The following is a 23,181-nucleotide window of genomic DNA, read 5'->3' as shown; positions in this document are numbered from 1 at the left end:
ACAAAGGCTTGACACAGGCACTTCCACTTCAATACTTCATATGACCCCTGGAGAAACATCAGTGTGTATTGGTCAACTGTTCACTATTACTGACTCAATGAGGCAGTCCCTGCCTTAGTAACACTGAGGGAGGGAAGAGAGGGAGGGAGGGAGAGACACATGGAGAGTGAGAGAGAAAGATATGGACAGAGAGAGAGAGAAGGGAATGAGACACATGAAGGGATAAAGGAAAGAAAGAGACACGCACAGGGAGAGACAGAGGCACTGATGGAGATTGATGGATTTCTGGAGATGAATGACATCAGAGAGTGTGGTGATCATGTGATGAAACAGCGTTGAGGTAGCCATGATCTATCAGAAAGGGCCATCAGACTCAATGGACTGAAAGGCTTATTCATCACGACACTAGAACAGACAAAGGTGCATGGAAGACAGGTGCCGAGATCATATATACTTCTTTTAATTTCAATGTGAGATACTAGGAAATAGGAACAGGTATAGGCTATTCAGCCCCCTCAAGCCTGCTGCGCTTTTCAATAGGATTAAGGCCAATGTGACATTCTTCCACTTTTCTGCCTTTTCCCTGAAACTCTTAATTCCCCGACTGATCAAGAATCTATCTCTCTCAGCCTTAAATATGCACAAGGACTCTGCCCCCATTCTCCCACAGCTGTTTGTGCTTAGAAGATTCAAAGATTCACAACCCTTAGACAGAAAACATTCCTCCTCCTCTTAGTCTTAAATTGGCTCCCTTTTATTCCAAGACTATATCCTCTGGTCCTAGACTTTCCCAAGAAGGGAAACATCCTCTCAGTATTTACCCCATCAAGCCCTTTAAGAACCCAATTCTGAAAAAGGGGCACTTGACCTGAAGCATTAACTCTGATTTCTCTCCACAGATACAGCTGGACCTGCTGAAATTTTCCAGCAATTTCTGTTTGTGTTCCTGATTTACAGCATCCACAGCTCTTTCGATTTTCCTTCAAGAATCCTAAACATTTCATGAAATCACCTCTCATTCTTCTAAACTCCAGTGAGTCGGGTTCCTACCAGTTTAGCCTTTGCTCATAAGGCAATCCCTCGAATAACAGGGATCATCCTCAAGAACCTTCTCTGAACTACCTCCAATGGAATGATATCTTTCCTGAAATAAGAGGACCAAGACTGCTCACAGTGGTCCAGGTGTGGTCCCACCAGCACCTTGTATCGTTGTAGGAAGACTTCCTTACTCTTATAGTCCAAACCTTTTGAAATAAGGGCCAACACTCCATTAGCCCTCCTGATTACCTGCTGCCCCTGTGTACTAGCTTTCTGTGTTTCATGCACAAGAACCCCCAGGTCCCTTTGTGTTACAGCGTTCTGCGTATTTCGTCTCTTTAAATAAAACTCTATTCTTTTGTTCTCCCTTTTGAAATGAACAACTTCAAGTTTTCCCACATTATATTCCATTTGCCAACTTTTTGCCTATTTACTTAACCTATCAATATCTCTCTGGAAACTGTTTGCATCCCTCTCACAATTTGCCTTTTCACCTATTTTTGTCATCTGCAAATTTGGCTTTAGTGCATTCACTTTATTTGTCCCAGTCATTAATGTATATTGTAAATAGTTGTGCTCCCAGCACTGATCCCTGTGGAACCCATTGGTTGCAGGGCACCAATGTGAAAAAGACTTCCTTGGTCCCACTCGGTTTCATTCCCATGAGCCAAATATCTATACATGCTCTATATCTTTTTATACGTCTTTATCTGAGTTGAGTGTAGGTAATTGCTTAAACTCTTCACAATTTTAAAATCATACAGGACAGAAGAGGCCATTTGGCCCATCAAATCTGTACTGTCTGAAGTCTACACTAGAATAGATTGTCACATATACTCAATCAGTACAGTGAAAAGTCCTACTTTCCAGCGTTGAGTATTATGACATTTCAAATGCTCGTCCAAATACTTTTTAAAGGTTTTAATGTTACTCACCTCAACTACTCTCCCAGGCGGTGCATTCCATATCCCCACCACCTTCAAATGAAAAAGATTGTCCTCAAGTCCCTTCCAAACCTGCTGCCTTTCACCTTAATCTTCTGCCCCCTAATCACTGACCCGTCGACTAAGGGGAACAGCTGTCTCCTTTGCACCCGGTCTGTGCCCCTCATAATCTTGTACATCTCCATCATGTCTCCCCTCAACATTCTCTGCTCTGAAGAAAACAACTGGCACTTATCCAGCCTCTCTTCATAACTGAAATGCTCCATTCCAGTCGATATCCTGGTGAATCCCCATTGAATCATAGAATCCCCACAATGCAGGAAAAGGCCATTTGGCCCTTCAAGTCTGCACTGACACTCTAGAAAGCATCCTAATCCCCCCACCTCCACCACCACACCGCATTTACAATGGCTAGCCCACCTCAGTCTGCACATCCCAGGACACTATGGTCAACTTCCCATGGCCAATCCACCTAACCCAGACACCTTTAGACTGCAAGAGGAAAGGCACACAGAAATGGTGGAGAATGTGCAAACTCCACATAGACAGTTGCCTAAGGCTGGAATTGAACCCATGTCCCCGGTGGTGTGAGGCAGCTGTGCTGACCACTGAACGACACTCTAGTACTATCGCATCATTCCTGTAGTGTGGTGATCACAACTGCACACAGTACTCCAAAGTCTGACACAGCTCCCATATGACCTCCTTGCTGTTATAATCTATGCCACAGCTGATAAAGGCAAGAGTCCCATGTATATCCTTAACTATCCTATTTACCCATCTTACCACCTGTAGGGATCTCTGGGCAGACACCCCAAGATCACTGTTCCTTTCACCTTGCCGGTGTCCTGTCATTCACTGAGTACTCCCTTGTCTTGTTCCTTCTTTCAAAGTGCATCAACTCACGTTTATCAGGGTTAAATTCTATCCACCTCAGGTCTGCCCATCTGAACCATCCATTTATATCCTCTTGTAACCTCACAGTTTCCTCTTCACTATTAACGACCTGGCCAATCTTTGCATCATCCGCATGGTAATGTCTAACAGTCATAAGGTAACTTTAGTGTGGAATACACTTTGAATCTGTTAATAAATCTCGTTTGGAACATTTGTCTGGTGGCTTTTATGTTTGCTGTTGTGACTCAGTGAAAGCCGTGAGTCACAATCTGAGAGGGAAGGGATGGTGTGGGGCAGTTGCTGAATGAGGAATTGGGCTTGTGGCTACAGCAATCACCCTCAGAAGAGCTCCCCATGGTCAGACCCACCAGAAAGGGCTTGTCTAGATTACCTCTTCACTGCCTTTTATTACTGTTCAGGCAGTGGTCCTCAGCTGCTGTTTCTTGGTGAGCTCCAAGGTTGTGCACCCTGCATCAGCTCAGCATGAACTTTAACCCCTGGTCAGCTGGGTGTGACAGGGTTCCTCTAGAGAGATTATGGGGGCGTTGCTCCACTAAAGAGATTCCAGCAGGGGAAACCTCAGCTCAGTATATGCCAAAGCATACTGCTTTATCATGTAGCATGTGGCAGACAGTGGCACATGTGTGTTTGTGCAAGTGTTTGTGAGTGTGTTGTGAGTATTTGCGTTTGTGTTTGTGTTTATGAATGTGTGTGTTTTATGAGAATGTGTGCATATGTGTTTGTGTGTGTGTTTTTTGTAAATATGTTTGTGTGTGTGTGGGGGGGTTGGTGTGTGTGAGTGGGGGCGGGAGCAGGGTGTGTATGTGTGTGTGTGTGTGTGTGTGTGTGTTTGGGGGGGGTGGGCGACTGGGGTGTGTGTGTGTGTGTGTGTGTATGTGTGTGGGTAGTGGGGGTGAGTGGGATGTGTGTGTGTGTGTGGGGGAGTGGGGTGTGTGTGTGTGGGGATGTGGGGGAGTGGGGTGTGTGGGGGGGTGGTGTGGGGGAGTGGGGTGTGTGTGTGTGGGAGTGGGGGAGTGGGGTGTGTGTGTGTGGGAGTGGGGGAGTGGGGTGTGTGTGTGTGTGTGGGAGTGGGGTGTGTGTGTGTGTGGGAGTGGGGTGTGTGTGTGGGGGAGTGGGGTGTGTGTGTGGGGGAGTGGGGTGTGTGTGGGGGGCGGTGTGGGGGAGTGGGGTGTGTGTGTGTGGGAGTGGGGGAGTGGGGTGTGTGTGTGTGTGTGGGAGTGGGGTGTGTGTGTGTGGGAGTGGGGTGTGTGTGTGTGGGAGTGGGGTGTGTGTGTGGGGGAGTGGGGTGTGTGTGTGGGGGAGTGGGGTGTGTGTGGGGGGCGGTGTGGGGGAGTGGGGTGTGTGTGTGTGGGGATGTGGGGGGGTGGGGTGTGTGTGTGGGGGGCGGTGTGGGGGAGTGGGGTGTGTGTGTGTGGGAGTGGGGGAGTGGGGTGTGTGTGTGTGTGTGGGAGTGGGGTGTGTGTGTGGGGGAGTGGGGTGTGTGTGTGGGGGAGTGGGGTGTGTGTGGGGGGCGGTGTGGGGGAGTGGGGTGTGTGTGTGTGGGAGTGGGGGAGTGGGGTGTGTGTGTGTGTGTGGGAGTGGGGTGTGTGTGTGGGGGAGTGGGGTGTGTGTGTGGGGGAGTGGGGTGTGTGTGGGGGGCGGTGTGTGGGAGTGGGGTGTGTGTGTGGGGGAGTGGGGTGTGTGTGTGGGGGAGTGGGGTGTGTGTGGGGGGCGGTGTGGGGGAGTGGGGTGTGTGTGTGTGTGTGGGGGAGTGGGGTGTGTGTGTGTGTGGGGGGGTGGGGGAGTGGGGTGTGTGTGTGTGTGTGTGGGGGAGTGGGGTGTGTGTGTGTGGGGATGTGGGGGGGTGGGGTGTGTGTGTGTGGGGGGGTGGGGGAGTGGGGGAGTGGGGTGTGTGTGGGGGGCGGTGTGTGGGAGTGGGGTGTGTGTGTGTGGGGGGGTGGGGGGGTGGGGTGTGTGTGTGTGGGGGGGTGGGGGAGTGGGGTGTGTGGGAGTGGGGTGTGTGTGTGTGGGGATGTGGGGGAGTGGGGTGTGTGTGTGTGGGAGTGGGGTGTGTGTGTGTGGGGATGTGGGGGGGTGGGGTGTGTGTGTGGGGGGTTGGGGGAGTGGGGTGTGTGTGGGGTGTGTGTGTGGGGGAGTGGGGTGTGTGTGTGTGGGTGTGATTTGAACACTGGGATAATCAGCAATATAAACAGTGGTCATCATCCCTCATCAGCTAGCAGCCCCCTTCTACTCTGCTGACATGGATCACATGCAGTTGGGGCAACAAATTACAGCAGATTTAAGGCACCATGACTGCTGCCAGCCTGCGGTGAGCCTTCAGCCTGCAGTCAATCTTCAGCCTGTGGTCAGTCTTCAGGCCACTGTCAGACTTTGGGTTGCAGTCATCCTTCGGGCTGTGGTCATCCTTCAGAGCCTGCATTCAGCCTTTCACCTGTGGTCATCCTTTGGGCCATGGTAATCCTTCGGCCTGCAGTCAGCCTTCGGGCCACGGTCAGCCTTCGGGCCACAGTTATCCTTCAGGCCGCGGTCAGCCTTCGGGCCACAGTTATCCTTCAGGCCGCGGTCAGCCTTCGCGCCACAGTTATCCTTCAGGCCGAGGTCAGCCTTCGGGCCTGCAGTCAGGCTTCGGCCTGTGGTCAGCCTTTGGGCTATGCTGCGCGTGAGGGCAGTCACGCTGGACCATGAGGGAATCGAATCCCTTTTGGGAATGTTACTTCTGATTTTATTGTCTCTTTTGGATGTGCTTTCAGCTGTTTCTGCCCTGAGCGCTGGAATCACCTCCCTAAGCCTCTCCACCCCACTCTCCTTATTTCAGCTGGCTCTTAAAACCTTTTCTCGCTGTGACCTGAGGTTTGGGAAGAATTGTGAGCCCCCTCAGTGAGGGAGGGGTGGCAGTACCCATTGTGCTATATAAACAAAGCGGCTCTTGTTATTGTTCCTGTGATCTGGTTTACTCTTGTTTCGGTCCTCACTGGGTAATATTGGCTCCGGCACACACACCTCCTGAGCAACACAATTCTCACCAGGCCACATGTACATGGCAAATTCCATTTTCTAATGTCACCTGAAACAGTGGGGAGCCCAGATGTTCACTCGCCCCATTTAAACAGCATCATTCACTGCCGAGGGAGTTAGTTTGATCATTCCAGGGCAAATGCGGAATTGTGGCGGCTGTTGTGAAGGTAATAAAGGTATCATTTACACCGATCAGATCAGCCTCTTGAAATTGGAAACTTTGTATATCACACAGCAACCTAGTTATTAGAAGGTCATTTTTAATGCTGTTTATTTAATCAGTGGTAATTCCCTGACGACGTTTCATACATATGGAACCAGAAGCTAATTCTTCTAATGAGGCCATTATGTAAGACGCCCATGTTAACTTGCAATACCCATCAATCTCCATTTGGTGCATATTCATCACTGACTCTGACCCTCAGCTCTCTACAGAGTGTAGGGAAATGCCTGAGCGAGGGGATCCATTGGATCTGTTGAAGCAGCAGGGATTTATTTTCCCGCCTCACCAAACTCCCAAGTGCCTGGCAAGTTCTCAGTATCCACAAGCTGCCAATGGAGATGCCCCACCACCAAAGTCACTGGCTTCAGCCTGGAGACATGGGCAGTGTGAACAGTCAAGAGTAGTGGAGTACAAAGCTGGAGGGCATAGGTTTAAAGTGAAGGGGGAAAGATTTAAAAAGGGCCTCAGGGGCAACTTTTTCACTCAGAGGGTAGTGGGCGTATGGAATGAGCTGCCTAGGGAGGTGGTGGTGGCTGGCACAGTTAAATTTAAAAGGTGAACTGAAGGGTCTGTTTCCATGCTGTACAGCTCTGTGGCTCTACAGCTGTATGGATCCTGGCTGAAGGGGAAACTGGATTCCTGGCAAGATCTCCAACTCTGGCTAAAATCTGTCCATCTCAGCCTTGAAAATGCAATTAATGACCCAACCGCAACAGCCCTCTGTGGTAAAAAAATCCCAGAGATTTACCCCTCCCCCCAGAGAGAAAAAGGCTCTCCTCACCTCACTCTAAAATGTGTGACCCCTTTGTCTGAGCTTGTGATCTTTGGTCCTAGACTCTTCTACAAGGGGGAACAACCTCTCCACATCTCCCCAGTCAAGTGCACAGGAATTTGGGATGTTGCTTCTCATCTTCTAAACCCCATTGAATTCAGGCCCAACTTTCCAAACTTCTCCTCATAAGGCAGTCCCTCCATACCTAATATCAACCTTGTGAACCATCTCTGGGCTGCCTCAAATACTAACCACTCTCCCCTTAGATAAGGGGCACAAGTTCTTCTCAATATTCCAGCTGTGGTCTGCCTAGTGCCCTGTATTATGCTATCTTTAGCAAAACCTTCCTACTTGTTTATTCCATTCCCTTTGAAATAAAGGCCAACGTTTCATTTGTCTTCACTATTACCTGCTAAACATGGATGCTCCCTTTCTGTAATTTATAGCTGAGGACTCCTACATCCCTGTGTGCTGCCACTTTTTAGAAACGGGAGCAGGCCATTCAGCCCCTTGAGCCTGTTCCACCATTCAATGGGATCATGGCTGATCTGTGGCCTAACTCCATGAGCCTGCTTTTGGCCCATATCCCTTATACCCTTGCAGTCTTTCTTCATTTAAATAATACTCAGCTCCTCTATTCTTCCTGCCAAGGTGCATAACCTTACATCTCCCACGTTATATTCCATGTGCCAACTGTTTGCCTACTCACCATCTATCTATATCTCTCTGCAGATCTTCACATCCTCCTCACCCATTGCCTTCCCATCTATTTATGTGTAATTCCACAAATTTGACAAGAATACATTTACTTCCCTCATATGAGTCATTAAGAAATATTGTAAATAATGGTGGTCCCAGCGCTGATCTCTGTGGCACTCTACCAGTTAAAGCTCACCATCCTGAAAATGTCCCTCTTCCCAACAATTTGTCTTTTGTTAGTTAGCTAATCTTCTACCTATGCCAACACCATTGACTCTTAACGTAATCTGTAGCCTCTTCCCATACTCTTCTCCTCCCCTACACCCCTCCACAATCACCACTTCTTCCAACCCAGCTTCTCCCAAACCCTTCCTGTTTTGCTACCTGCACCCCCCCCTTCATCTTCCCATCCTCACTGTATCTCCCTCCCAAACTCCTTCCAACCCCTCTCTCCATTCCAATATTTGAGGTTGTGTTTAGGAGCATGTTTCCAATAAGATGAGATGGTCACTGTCTCTGAGCCTCTTCGTGCCAGTGTAGCCAAAGTGCCCAGACCTAGGGACACCGCTGGACCCTACCCAAGGCCCTGTCTATTGCAGGTTGACAGTAACACCGACGATGAAGAGCAGGGGATGACCAGGACAATGTTTAACCCCCAACTGTGATCAACAAAGCAAATGATCTTGTCATCCATTTGGGTGGGAGAGGGTGCCTTGCTGTGAATGACCTGACTGCTGTAATCCCCATGTTATGACTGTGATTTCACTTCAAAAATTATTTGTAACTTTTAAAGTGTTTTAGGGCTTCCTGAAATTGTATCCAGCCTGACAGATCAAAGACAAAGCAGAAGACCATTTAGCCTCTCCAAACTGTGTCCCACCATTCTATAACATCATGGCTGACTGATCTTGGCCTCAATGCTGCTCTCCTGCCTTTTCCTCATGACATACTACTCCACTGCAGTTCATTATTGATCTGTATAGAAAGAGAAGTTGATAATTCTGTCCTTGTATCAGCTTTCAAAGCTGGTGGTCCTCCATGACCCTCAATTAAATGTCTGTAGTTTAAAAACCCAGTTCCTCATTCCTCAGAGTCAAGTTAATCTGGGCAACATGAAAGGGGTGGAATTGGCCAAGATGCCAATTGTGACTAAATAGCTTGTCATCACTTAACATCTAAGCATCTTCATTTTCCTCTGTGCATTCCCCATGAATACCAACACATTCAGCTCTTCAAAATGTAGCTTTGACACACTCTGGTATTGAATGGGTGACTGTAATACATACTAAGCAATTGCAGCCAGCCTGTATTCATCTAATCAATCACTGATCTTTGAGCAGTTGTCTCAATACTCTGTCTACTTTCATGGAGGTGGAACGAGCTGTCCATCCACTGAATGATACGCCAAACATCAACAGCATTGCTAAGGTTCTGTTGCAGCTTTTGTACGTTTTGTTGATCAGGTGCAAACCATTCTTTTGTGAGAAGCTAGGGAAGAGGTTACTGGGCCCCTTGTGGACATATCTCTGCCATCGGTAGCCACAGATGAGGTTCCAGAAGACTGGAGGGCGGATAATGTTGTGCCGTTGTTTAAGAAATGTTGTAAGGAAAAGCCAAGGAACTGTGAGCGGTGAACCTGACATTAGTGGTGGGCGAGTTATTAGATGGGTTTCTGAGGCGTAGGATTTACATGCATTTTGAAAGGCATGGACTGATTACGGATAGTCAACATGGCTCTGGGTGTGGGAAATTGTGTCTCACTAACTTGATTGAGTTTTTTGAAGAGGTGACAAAGAGGAATGATGAAAGCAGAGCGGTGGACGTTATGTATGAGGGTTTCAGCAAAGCATCCAAAAAGGTTCCACATGGTAGACTGGTTAGATCACATGGAATACAGGGAGAACTAGCCATTTGGATACAGAACTGGGCAACACAGAGGGTAGTGAAGGACGGCTGCTTGTCAGACTGGAGGCCTATGATCATCGGTGTGCCACGAGAATTGGTACTGGATCCACTGCTTTTAATCATTTATATAAATGATTTGGATGTAAATATGAGAAGTATGGTTAGTAAGCTTGCAGTTGACACCAAAATTGGAGATTTAGTGGACAGCAAAAAATGCTACCTCGGAGAACAACGGGACCTTGATCAGATGAGGGCTGAGGAGTGTCAGATGGAGTTAAATTTAGATGAATGTGAAGTTCTGCATTTTGGAAAGGTATATCAGGGCAGGATTTATGAACTTAATGGTAAGATCCTGGGCAGTGTCATTAAACAGAGACCTTGGAGTGCAGGTTCATAGGTCCTTGAAAGCGAAGTCACAGGTAGGCAGGGCAGTGAAGGCAGCATTTGGTATGTTTGCCTTTATTGGTCAGTGCTTTGAGTATAGGAGTTGGGATGTCATGTTGTGGATGTGCCGCACTCTGGTGAGGCTATTTTTATAACACTGTGCACAATTCTTGTGGCCCTGCTATAGGAAAGATGTTAAACTTGAGAGGGTGTAGAAAAGGTTTACAAAGATATTGGTGGGACTGGAGGGTTTCAGTTACAGGGAGAGGCTGAATAGGCTGCAGCTATTTTCCCTGGACTGTCGGAGACTGAGGGGGTGACCTTATTGAGGTCTATAAAATCATGAGGGCATGGATAGGGTGAATAGTATTTTTGAGAATAGGGGAATCCAAAACTGGAGGACATCAGTTTAAGGCGAGAGATTGGTGCAATTACAATGTTTAGAAGGTATCTGGATGGGCGTACTGGCAAATGAGACTAGGACAGATTGGGATGTCTGGTTAGTGGGAAGGAGTTGGACTGAAGGGTCTGTTTCCATGCTGTATAACTGTATGGTGGTGTATTGCTCTCTCTGCAAGGATTGGAGCTTGAAAAGTAAACACAGATCCTCAAAATCTGAAGTAAAAACAAAGTGCTGGAGAAACTCAGCAGATCTGGTAGCATGCGCAGAATGAAAAACAGGTTAATGTTTTAGGTCTGAATGGATTCGTCTCAAGGACAGAAATTGGGATGATCTGCAATAAATGATCTCCTTGTACCCAGGTAATTTGCCTGGTAACAGCAATGGTTGCTACTATCAGCAGACCGTGATTGCACCCGAAGCATGTGGCACTTCAATATATCAAAACCATCTGGTTCCATGACTGCACGGGAGATTAGAGGAAGATCAATGGGTGGTTGAAGGAAACAGGACAAAAAAGACAGGTCAGGTACAATGAAGTGAGGACAAATGTTCATAGAGTAATGCTTATATAGGAGATAAATGCCATTTGGGCTGAGGGGGGCTGAAGGGTCTATATCCATACTGTCACTGTTACACTAACAAAGCAACTAGAGTCTTAGACATGTACAGCACGGAAATTGATCCTTCAGTCCAACTTGTCCACACTAACCAGATCTCTTAAAATAATCTAGTCCCATTTGCTAGCACTTGGCCCATATCCCTTTAAATGTTTTCTCTTCATGTACCATCTAATGCCTTTTAAATGTTGTAATTGTATGAGCCTCCACCACTTCCTCTGGCAGCTCATTCCATACGTGCACACTTTCTGTGTGAAAAAGTTGCCCCGAGGCCCTTTTAAATCTTTCCCCTCTCACCTTAAACCTATGCCCTCTAGTTTTGGAATCCCCTACCCTGAGAAAAAGGCCTTGGCTGTTCACCCTATCCATGCCCCTCATACTTATATAAATTTCTGAGGTTGTTGACTTGTTCACTGAGCTGGCTTGTTTTTGTTCAGACAATTCGTCATCAAGCTAGGTAAATCATCAGTGAGGCCTCCGATGTAGGGATGATAGTCTACTCTGCTTGGAATTTATACTGTCCGGTCCATTACGGTGACTAGTGTCATTTCTGATTTTGTTCCTTATGGGTTTGTATATGGTGTCCAATTCTATTTGTTGATTGCATTATGGGTTGAGAACCATGCTTCTAGGAATTCCCATGTGTCTATATAATGTACCATAATGCAAAAACAAAGCCTACAATATGGTGTTAATGGGAACTGCAGATGCTGGAGAATCCAAGATAACAAAGTGTGGAGCTGGATGAACACAGCTGGCCAAGCAGCATCTCAGGAGCACAAAAGCTGACGTTTTGGGCCTAGACTCTTCAACAGAGAGGGGGGTGGGGAGAGAGAACTGGAATAAATAGGGAGAGGGGGAGGCGGACCGAAGATGGAGAGAAAACAAGATAGGTAGAGAGGAGAGTATAGGTGGGGAGGTAGGGAGGGGATAGGTCAGTCCAGGGAAGATGGACAGGTCAAGGAGGTGGGATGAGGTGGTAGGTAGGAAATGGAAGTGCGGCTTGAGGTGAGAGGAAGGGATGGGTAAGAGGAAGAACAGGTTAGGCAACCCTGCAGCCCAATGATATCAATGTGGACTTCACAAGCTTCAAAATCTCCCCTTCCCCTACTGCATCCCAAAACCAGCCCAGTTCTTCCCCTCCCCCCACTGCATCCCAAAACCAGCCCAGCCTGTCTCTGCTTCCCTAACCTGTTCTTCCTCTCACCAATCCCTTCCTCCCACCTCAAGCCGCACTTCCATTTCCTACCTACCACCTCATCCCGCCTCCTTGACCTGTCCGTCTTTCCTAGACTGACCTATACCCTCCCTACCTCCCCACCTATACTCTCCTCTCTACCTATCTTGTTTTCTCTCCATCTTCGGTCCGCCTGCCCCTCTCTCCCTATTTATTCCAGTTCCCTCTCCGATGAAGGGTCTAGGCCCGAAACGTCAGCTTTTGTGCTCCTGAGATGCTGCTTGGCCTGCTGTGTTCATCCAGCTCCACACTTTGTTATCTTAGCCTACAATATGGTAATTGAATTGAAAGCTTTGTTATAGTGGAACCCGCTCGGCCTGAGTCAGGAAGGTCTTAAATTTATGCAACTCCTTTGGGTTTTTGTTATCATGTTCCAATCTTTGTTTGCTACATGACTGGGCAATATTAAAATTGTTACTTTAACCACTGTTTCACGAACACACCAGAAGCAGCAGCATTGGTCACTCCACTAGGCCTGGTGAACTTTGATAGAGCTGGTATTTGTGGTGAGAGACATGCTCATGAAATGGTCCACACCTCCGGGGTCATTCCATCTTGCTCCTATCACAGTCCCTCAGCTACAGAATTATTGTGCCCAAGTATTTCACATTAGCAAGCCCCTTCACTATTCTGCTGTGCCCATTTACACCTCTGCTGGGCCTTTCAATTTGTTTCCTCCTTTATCCCATTACAACTCTTTTGCTATTTCATCTCTCCTATGCTCCCCTTTATCACAGATCGTCTCTCTGTTTTGCTCTTTGCCTGTCCTTCCCCTTTCCATCCACCTTTCACAGTTCTGCAATTGCTTAAAAGCTGTTTGGTTTCAGATTCTTTCCTAATCTTGTGAAAAATGTATTGGCCTGAAACTTTGATTCTCTTCCTCTCTGCCGCCAGACCTCTGAGCGCTTCCGTTTCCTGTTTCACTTTATGCTGTTCTTATTTTAATTGCCTGTTTCTCCCCCTAAGTAGGATTTCTGGTCATCAGTAAATGAATTGATGGCTTGCAGCCAGTTGTGCAAATGATGCATCCTGTGTGTTTACACCAAATGTAGTGCTGCTAATGCTATGTGAATTTGAGTTACACTGAAAGACAGAGACCTCCTCTGCTAATTACCACACCCTGCTCCCTACCATTCCGGTTTCAAATTGAACATACATAGACTGAACTTTCGGAACAGATTCTTGGTCTGCAGTTATCAAGAGTGCTACAGTTGAACTAAATTTCCCTCAAGTTAGAGAGGGGGGAAAAAAGCATGTTCCTGTTTACTGTGCAGCCATTGCTGTTGTAAATGTACAGTGAATATTATAGAAGAATGGGGGAGCTGGTCTTTAATTATGTGGTTCCCTTAAGATCTTGAAAATTTCAGTCCAGGTACTCCTTATCCCTACAAATTCTGGACAGAGAAGAGTTTGTGTAGTCTTCCCATTTAATTTAACCCCTGGAGTCCATTTGTGTAATTCTGGTACACTCCCTCCAAGGCAAATATTTCCTCTTGAGGATCTAGTGCTCAGATTGCTCTTAGTATTCTAAGTGTGCTCTGAACAGGACTTTGTACAGTTAAGACTGTTTTGTCTAGATATAAAGGCCAGCATTTATAAATACCTGGAAACCATTTCTCTTTGGACAATTAGATGATACGCTGTCACTACTTTACATCCAAAATGGATTTTTGCGGGCCATTACAGCTGAACTCCCAACTAACACTGATCAGGAACAGGTATGCTGTCTCATCACTCAACACATTAGATGAGGAGCAGGTATGGCACTAACTTGACATCTTTGACATAGCATCCGACGTCGCAAGACATTCACAATTTGACAGAGCTGGTTTCTCTACACAGTGCTGGTGTGCACCATTGTATTAAAGGAAATTTGAAAGCTTGGATCGTAGGGTGAAACTACAGGTCACATGGATCAACAAGGAATGAGCACAGCAGTTTCAAACTCGATTGTTTCTGCTCATATCCACCTCTTGTACAGGCTCCTTACCCAAGGCTGACAGCTCTGCTTCACAGGCACAGACAATGACACCAAAATGTAGGGGAGAGGTGTTAATGCATGAGAGTGGGGGACAGACATTGGAAAGAGAAGCTGATGAATGAATCCTGATGGGGCTGGGGGCTGGGAAGACAGCTTGCATGTTGCGGACATAGATTCTCCAGCATCTGCAGTTCCTACTGAGATAACAAGGTGTAGAGTTGGATGAACACAACAGGCCAAGCAGCATCTTAGGATGTTGTCTTCCCCCAGAGTGACAGAAACATGGGCAATGAATACTTTGAAGGCAGAGTAAGATAGACACTTGACTAACAAGGGAATCAAAAGTTATTAGCCGGAGTTGGGATGTGGAGTTGAGAGGTCACAATCAGATCAGCCATGATCATATTGAATGACAGAGGGTCTGTATGGCTTACTCCTGCTCCAAATCCATACAACAATTCAGAAAGTGCATGGGATATTTGCATTGTAAAAAGAGACACAAATAAAAAAAAAGTCAGTATAAAATTTTAAGAAATCAATGGTTCGGCCTTAGTCAAATGTCAAGGTTTTGGGAAAATACAAAGGAGATTTACCACAGTTGAGGGAGTTTAGTTATGTGGAGAGATTGAAGAGGTTGGGATTGTCCTCCTTAAAACGGAGTTCCAACGAAAAGGTATTCAAAATAATTGCTGGAAGAACTAGAACAAAATGTGATACTAAAATGTCATCTCAACCTTACGCTCAAACCTCTGGAGTGGGACTTAAACCCACAACCGTCTCAGTTAAAAGCAGAAGTGCTGCCAGTTGAATCAGGGTCAACACAACTTCTTTAACGAATGCAGATCCTGTGGGATTTCCTAGTATGAAGGAGGTAAACAAAAAAAATTGAGGCCTTCAGAATCCAGTGAAAAAAAAGCAAGTTTTATTTATGCTCATTAATACCACAGAAAACAGGGCCAAAATAAAAAATAGGTCTCCAACAAATTAATTTATTTTCACTGAAAAATACAATATACATAATGCAAGGACAGGTATTTTAAATTGTGGTGACTATATTTGGGAAAATGAAATATAATAGAAATGAAGACAACTGAAATAAAAGTGAACAGGTAGAATATAAACACACGGAATGGCAGAAGAGAAACACAGATCAGATCATTGGAATGTTAAAGATCACCATAGTCAATGTGGCCAATCTCATAAGAATAACAAACAAAGGGAGAATTATCAAAAATCTCATCCACAGTATTTGTCTTATGCAAGCATTATCGATCCGCATCCTGGAATCTTCATTCTCCTGCAGTGCACCGTGCCACTCAAATTCAACTAATTTCCCACCTAACCACTACATGCTCGCTCCGAGAAGGAAATATTTAACATTAGCCATCCCATTAATGTTCATATTCCTGTTTAAAATGAAACCCCAGTTCTGTTTATTGAATTACAATGGAATGGAATCTGCAGCTTAGCAATTCAAGTATCAAATTAAAAACTAACTGAAGGAGTTGGTTTTCATCGAACAACTTCCCTTTATGTAGAAAGCAACCCTTTTCAGGTAGTTTTGGTGTTTACATGATTGGTAACAAGTTAAGCCAAGTCTACTCCACCGGAATACTTCCATCAGGTTAACTATTAACGCTTGCTGTGGAAATTCTGGAAACTAAAATGACTATTGTTTCTGGCCTTTCTGTTTTGAATATTAAAAATAAGCATGAAGACTGAAGGGTGCCAAGCAAGTTAGCAGTCTATTCCTGGCCATCAGCTTCAATCTAGCAGCTCATTTGTGGGTTTGATTACATTCAAATGTGTCAAGACCATCTAAAGACTGCAGGTTATCATCTGGAATAAAAATACAGGGCTGGGGTGAAAGAGCAGGAGCCTGGGATCAATGGAATAGCTTCTTCAAAGAGCTAACACAAGAACAATGGGCCAAATGGCCCTATTTATACGGAATGATTTTATGAATAAACATGAGTGTTAATCCCTTGACTCCCTCAGATGCTGATCCATTAGTTGTAGGTCTCCATCATTTTGGTTTTCATTTTTCCATAGATTAGTTATAGTACGAATATTCAATATTTTTCCTGTTGATAATAGTTTAGACTGCTTGATCAGGATTAAGCCAACCTTTTCAGCAGAATTGCATGAGTAATTACAGTGAGTAGGTCCAACTTTGGGTCATAGATAGGAGCAACCAACTGAACCTGTGGGAGTAACCTGGCTCCTGCAGTGGGGTCTGTACATTGTGGAGCCTGTATAAAATTTGCAGAACAGAAAATATTCTGAAATTAACTGATTAATACAGCATTCAATATTGAAGTATCACAGCAAATACAACATCATCAATCCAGTCCCTTTAAAATAAAGCTCTTTGAAACAAAATCTTAGGGATAGACCCAGAAACAAAATCTAAATACTATGCTAGTTTCTATAAACTTGCACATAAATTATTTCATACATGTTTTTAATTACATTAAAATCTGTCCAACCAGTTTATGCAATCGAGATATAACCTTCATTTTCTTAAACATCTCTCTCAACATGTTTCCGCTATATTACAATTACACAAGAAAATCATACAGTTACCAAGGCAATTATATGACTAATATACAGATGCCTTCTTTCCCTAGTTTGGGAAACAAAGGCCTTTACACCTGGACCTGAACTACTCAAATACAATGTGTATGCATTTGAAGGATGCCCTTTTCCCAGGTATAAAGCTTCAGCTGGGCAAGTGGGGCTCAGGTGTAGACATGTTCGGGTGTCTAAATAAAATAGATTTGTTGGATCTGAAATAATAGGAACTGCAGATGCTGGAGAATCTGAAGTAACAAGATGTAGAGCTGGATGAACACAGCAGGCCAAGCAGCATCAGAGGAACAAGAAAGCTGAAGTTTCGGGCCTAGACCCTTCTTCCGAAAATGAGATTGTTGGATCTGTACTGTTGAAATCAGTTAGCAAGCACTAACCTGCAGGAAATTAGATTTTAATTTGAAAAATTATTCTTGGAATGCTGGCAAGGCAACATTTGTCACTCCTCATTGGCAGTTACCAGGATGCAGTAGTTGGTGTGCTACTTGTTTGTACATGTGCTTGCTAGGATATGAGAGGGCACACAGAATCAATCGTCTACTGTGGTCTACAGTAATGTGTATTGTGGAACAGACAGAAGAGGCAAGTTGAAGTAATACAACAATCTATCACTTGTTTCTGGCTTTTACCCTACAAATTACCAGAGTAAACAAGTCAATGTTATAAATGTATTGGGATTCGACCTTTCAATCCTTGGGTTTCTCATACTACTGTAATCATTGTCAGCCTGACAAACCCGATTCTCACCCGCAGTCACAAGGTGCAACATATGGCTCTGAAGGTGGTGTTTCGAATAAAACCTGGAACTGATTGGTATTGCCATCCATACGTATGCTTAGTGTGAGTCATAATTGAAAGCCGGATCCTTTGTATAACTCCGCAATTATCTAACAATGGAAGATCATGCAATTTGTAGGACAGGGAATGGATGGGAGTAAGAAATAGAACACAGTTGGCAACAGTAGCACCTCTCTACACTAACAGACTAATACCATCCTGAATTGTCATTAAAGAGGTAACACTTAGTTACTGGTTAAAATCTGACATACATAAAGTGAATGGTTAAGGAGGGTGGTCAATTTAATTGTGTCCTGCTTCATCAATGCCTGTCAATCGCACCATGGTTTTATTTCATTCCAATATTAGAGTTTCGGCTCTTTACGTGATTCTTCAATTTTAATGGGCAATGAAATGATTTCAGAAAATAATTTGGAAATATCAGTAGAATAGCTGTGAATTACAAAATGAATGTTTGGCCGGTACGATTAAGAGTCAATGAAGAATGAGCTTCAGTGGGACAAATGTTTTTCTCTCATCCTTGAGAGTATTGATAATTGATAACTGTCCCATTGAGTTACTTATATTAAGATTCAAAACAACTGGCAGTTCACCACAATTTGACAAGTTATTTACAATGCCCTACTGCAACAGAAAATCAACAGCATGTGAGCTTTTAGATGACTGCTGCTGTGAAGAGTCCTAATGGATTACAATTTGAACGAATGAAACATCAACACTTCCTTAATAAAGAGGTGGGTACATTTAGCAACTGCAGCTGATCAGTACAAAGCACAGTAAAATGACATTACTGCCTTATGGAACAAGTCTCATTTTCATTGATTACTTTCTAGTCAGATTGAGAAAGGTATCACACCATACCCAGGAGTGTCAGGAAAATAGCTTTACGGGCATACCTGTTCCTAGTTGATCTGCAGCGCACACACCCCTGTGTGCAAACCACTGAGGGGCGACAATAGTCACCTTCTTAATACTCTCCTTTGAACCGCTATACATTCTGTTCTCTTTCAGAGACAAGATGATCACCAGGTAACAAGAAATGCACCGTAACATTCTCTTGAATTGCCCAGCATGTCAGGTCAAGGAAGCTGAAAATATACGAGATAGCAAGGTGTAGAGCTGGATGAACACGGCAGGCCAAGCAGCATCGGAGGAACAGGAAAGCTGACATTTCGGGTCTGGACTCTTTTTCAGAAAAAAATACAGCTGAAATTGTATGGTTATCGTGGTGGTGGAGTGACTAAAAGCCATTACAGAGTTTAAATTTGGGTAGGGGGACGGATTTCCTCAACAGTCAGAAACAGAATGAAATTGGCCACTGGAAGCGAAACAGTCTTTTGGTGCACATTTGAACGATCTCTTGTAACTGCAGATAATTCTCCTTCCTTGAAGTCTTGTACGTCCCGAGAGATACCAGCTTGTCTAGTTAACGAGGGGTGGATGATGCAGAGATGAATCATCAAAAAGTGGATTCTTGACCTCCATCTCCCCGGTCTGTGACAAGAGAAAAACAAAAGCTGAGAGAGACAGTAGGAAGATTCAGAGGAAATGCTATTGAGAGCTTCCGCGTGGCCATTCCCATTCAGAATCTTCTGCCTAACTGAAAAGATTTAGTCTTCAGAAAGCAAGCAAAAGAGACTTGTGAATGGATTGGAATCCAACAGGGACTAGCTGTCGATTCACAGGCCCCACTGCTTAGAGAAGACTGCACGTTAATGAGACTGTAAAGATGTAATAATATAGCTAATATCTACTCTCTTTGCCTAGTTGTGAAATGTATTAACATAAGAAAAGCCTGGTGGAGTTCTCCCCTCATCACCCCACCCCCACTGCATTGTCCTACTAGCATCTTATTCACAAGCAGCGGTAATAATAGCATCAGTGACTGAAACTGCAGTAAAACTTGTTCAATCTTCTTAACGATGCAATTCATTTACCCTTAAATTGTGAAAACCCATCAGAAACAGAATTAAGTCACATTTAACACTTCACAGAAACTGCTTCCCCACCCCCAATCCCTTTTCTGTAAATTCTCCCCTAGCATCTGAAAGGGTTATTGTGGAAGCTGCTCCACACTGTCCATGGCTCCCCTATAGGCAGTTTAGCACTGGTGGACTTATCACCTGCAAAAGCCATCACAGTGAGTCTGATCCAATCATGCTTGACAACTGTATGCCTGCGAGTCAGAGTCAGTAATGGATCATTTAGCAGCAATCTTGTTTTTGAATTGGGGGTTTAAGTCCCACTCTGACGAACACAAATATCCAGACAGATGCTAAATAGCTGAACCAAGGTGGGGGGTATTGCTGTTCTTTTGGAAGTGACATTGAAGTGAGACCCTTCTGGGCTTTCATCCAGATACATCCCTTGGCAACAATACTAAAAAAAAATGGAGAGTTCTCTATTGTCCAATCCAATATTTATCTTTCAGTCAACAACAAAAACATTTTCATCACCATCACATTGATTATAGGACATACACTGTACAACCAGATTATTGCAGTCTTGCGCATTATAACAGGGACCGTACTTCAAAACAACATTCATTGTTCACAAAGGAATTGGAGCAATGTCAGGTCACGAAGCTACAATATCATTACAAGCCTTTTTCTTTCAGTCAGGGTGATGAGGCAATGATAAGAACTTAACCTGAGTATAGCACCTCATCATTGTCTCAGGATGCTAAATAGCATTTACAACATCAATTAGTTTTGTTCTCATGGCAAACATGATAAGCTAGATGATGCCAAACATGACCCCACAAACAGCAAACGAACAATCAGAAAATATATTCAGTCAGGTGGGTGAAATGTTGGCCAGGTAAAAAGGAACACTCCCTATTTTTATTTAATGGTGTAATGGATCTTTTACACTGGCAATAACAGGTCATATTTAAGTATTAATAGCTTTATGTCATCAAAATGTGTAGGTTAAATTAACTAACTTGCTACTAGCAAAATAACACCCAAATTCTCTCATTTCTGCATGCTGATACAGTGAAAGTTTGAGATTAATTGTTCTGTTGTATGTATAGAGCACATACCAGACAGAATACCATAAGCTCCTTCAAATAGGTTATTTATATACATTTGTCTAAGGTCAGAAAAATTAGGGCTTTCCTTGCATTGTGTGTCTCCCTAGTGACTTAAGGTTCAGGGTTTGTAGTAATATTTTCATTCCTAGTACTTACTGGAGCTAGTCCTGGACATTCATAGACCGTGAAATCTCCATCTTCATTCTCTCCCTCAGATTCCGTTGCCGATTCAGGTACTTTGGATTCATCCTTATTTCTATTTCGTTAAAAACAAGAGAAAAGCCAATTATATTATCCTTCTGTGTAATGTTGATCATTGTCCAACCACTCCCACACTCTTCCCCATAACGTACAGCTCTTGTACATCAGTTGTATGCTGACATACAGCCGCGGTACAGTCATCAAGATTCAAAGTAAACAGACCAATTAGCACTGTCTAGTTAACATACTAAAGGGAAACGAAGGTCCACTTTACACACTCCCTCCTGCCCACTGGCTTTAGCTGCTGTCATGACTCTGTCTATGTTTCCAACCCTATCCAGGTGACGTTTGAATAAGATGTACATCTTGACTTATACTCAAGCAATTTGCTCTGTTTGAGCTGAATGAGATAACTGGAAAATTCCATATTGCACCCCTGTTTCTAAGCAAAAGCAGTTTTCTCAGCAAAGCTTTAGAATTGGCATAGCATTAAGCCATATGATTGCTTACTTTAACCACAGCTTTGTATATATGAGAAAGATGATCAGTATGTAATTTAATGGATCCGAATACTCACTTCTCCATCGATAGCATCTGCTGCTTCTGATGTTGGTAGTGGTACATCTGGGCACTCTGTGCCAGCTTCTTGTCACCACTCTGTTCAAGCAAGGGCACATTTTTAAAAATTCAGAACGTGCATAAAATGTTTTCAGTACCTTTTGTGGTTATCAAACTAAACATTTATATTATAATTCGCAAAAGACTACAGTAATAGAATCTCACAGCATAGGACTATCATGCCTGTGAAGATACTTTGAAAGAGCTTTTAATTAGCCCCACTCCTCTGGAGACTGAAAATCTTTCTTTATTAAGTTTATGCCTAATTCCCCTTGTAAGTTGTTATTAATTTGTTCCTATGACTCTTGCATTCCACTGTGTAAATAAAATTCACAAGGCGTCTTAGAGGAAAGTACACACAAAGTCCCAAATCAGTTCAGTTTTGGACGGCAACCTATCATAACTCTGAAGCGAGGAGTTTGCTCTAAAGATTTCAGCAGCTAATAATATGGTCACTCATAATCAGTTACTTTTCCTAATTTATCGTAATTGGATGTTACAGGTAGCAGGTGAAGGAATACTCATTTAAAATGGTCTTCCTTTTGGGTGAGAATCTAGGAAAAACAACTTGAATTTCAATTGACGACGCAGTGTAGAGCTGAAGGAATTCAGGAGGCCAGGTAGCAGAAGTGCAGGAAAGCTGGAAAGTTGATGTTTCGGGTCAGGACCATTCTTCAGAAATGAGGATGGGGAAGGGAGCTGGGAAATATTCTGTTGCATTTCATCGAAACTCTCACTTCAGAAAACTAATTACTTCTAAGGACAGCCGCAATGATGTAGGAAAACATGGCAGGCGCTTTGAATACAGCAGGGTCCCAGAAACAAGAATCTGTTCAACCTGATGTTGGCTGATGGTCATGCATTCATCATATTGCTTGGACATATCCTTGCTCTGCAAAAAAAGGGCTTTGGGATCTTTTAGCATTCATGTTGACCCTGAAATAGGCAAATGGAGCTCAGGTGGATCCCTCACCTCAGACTGATTCTTCCAATAATTCAGTACACTCTCAGTACTATCTTAGTCAGCCAACATAGAAACATAGAAGATAGGAGTAGGAGGTAGCAATTCAGCCCTTTGAGCTGATTGTCTAACTCAATAGCCTAATCCTGTTTACTCCCCACAACCTTTGATCCCATTCGCTCCAATGCTTTATCCAGTCGTATCTTGAATACATTCGATATTTTGGCATAACTACTCCCTGTGGTAATGAATTCCATGGGCTCATCACTCCTTGGGCGAAGACACGTCTCTTCATCTCCATCCTAAATTATCTATCCCGGAGCTTCATACTGTGACCCCGGTTCTAGATACCACCGGGAACATCCTCCCTGCATCCACCCTGTCCAGTCCTGTTAGAATATTCTAAGTCTCAATGAGATACCCCCTCATTCGTCTGAACTCTAGTGGAAACAATCCCAAACTAGTCAATGTCTCCTCATAGGTTAGACCTGCCATCCCTGGAATCAGTCTGGTAAACCTTCACTGTATTCCCTCAACAGCAAGAGCATTCTTCCTCAGAGGAGGAGATCAAAACTGCACACAATATCCAGGTGTCGTCTCACCAAGGCAGTGTACAACTGCAACAACACATCCCTGCTCCTGTACTCAAAACCTCTCACAAACTCATGGTTAGATTTGAATGCCAAACTTAGAAATGTCTTGACAGCTGAATTAAGCTGACATATATGTACCTTCACATAAAGCTCCCATAACTTATATTTTAAAGCCAACATGTTGTCTTCTATAGCTGGTCAGATATTGTAAGTACGAAGGTTGCTAAGATTTGGAAAGCAGATAGAAA

General features: G+C 44.2%; 1 protein-coding gene across 1 annotated transcript in view; it reads right to left on the bottom strand.

The window, feature by feature from the left end:
• Window positions 1-15,071: 15,071 nt before the first annotated feature.
• LOC125465253 (neural proliferation differentiation and control protein 1-like) overlaps window positions 15,072-23,181 on the bottom strand; it is a 184,640-nt gene continuing 176,530 nt past the window's right edge. The window contains exons 11-13 of the mRNA XM_059638142.1: window positions 21,339-21,418; window positions 20,717-20,816; window positions 15,072-19,020 (exon numbers count right to left, since the gene is read on the bottom strand). Of these exons, the coding sequence (XP_059494125.1) occupies window positions 18,949-19,020; window positions 20,717-20,816; window positions 21,339-21,418 (252 nt within the window). The 3' untranslated portion in view covers window positions 15,072-18,948. The remainder of the gene's footprint in view (window positions 19,021-20,716; window positions 20,817-21,338; window positions 21,419-23,181) is intronic.

The sequence above is a fragment of the Stegostoma tigrinum genome, chromosome 29, assembly GCF_030684315.1.
Source record: "Stegostoma tigrinum isolate sSteTig4 chromosome 29, sSteTig4.hap1, whole genome shotgun sequence".
In the NCBI taxonomy this organism is placed as follows: Eukaryota; Metazoa; Chordata; class Chondrichthyes; order Orectolobiformes; family Stegostomatidae; genus Stegostoma; species Stegostoma tigrinum.
The sequence above is the reverse complement of the archived record's forward strand: the minus strand, read 5'-3'. Positions and strand labels throughout refer to the sequence as shown.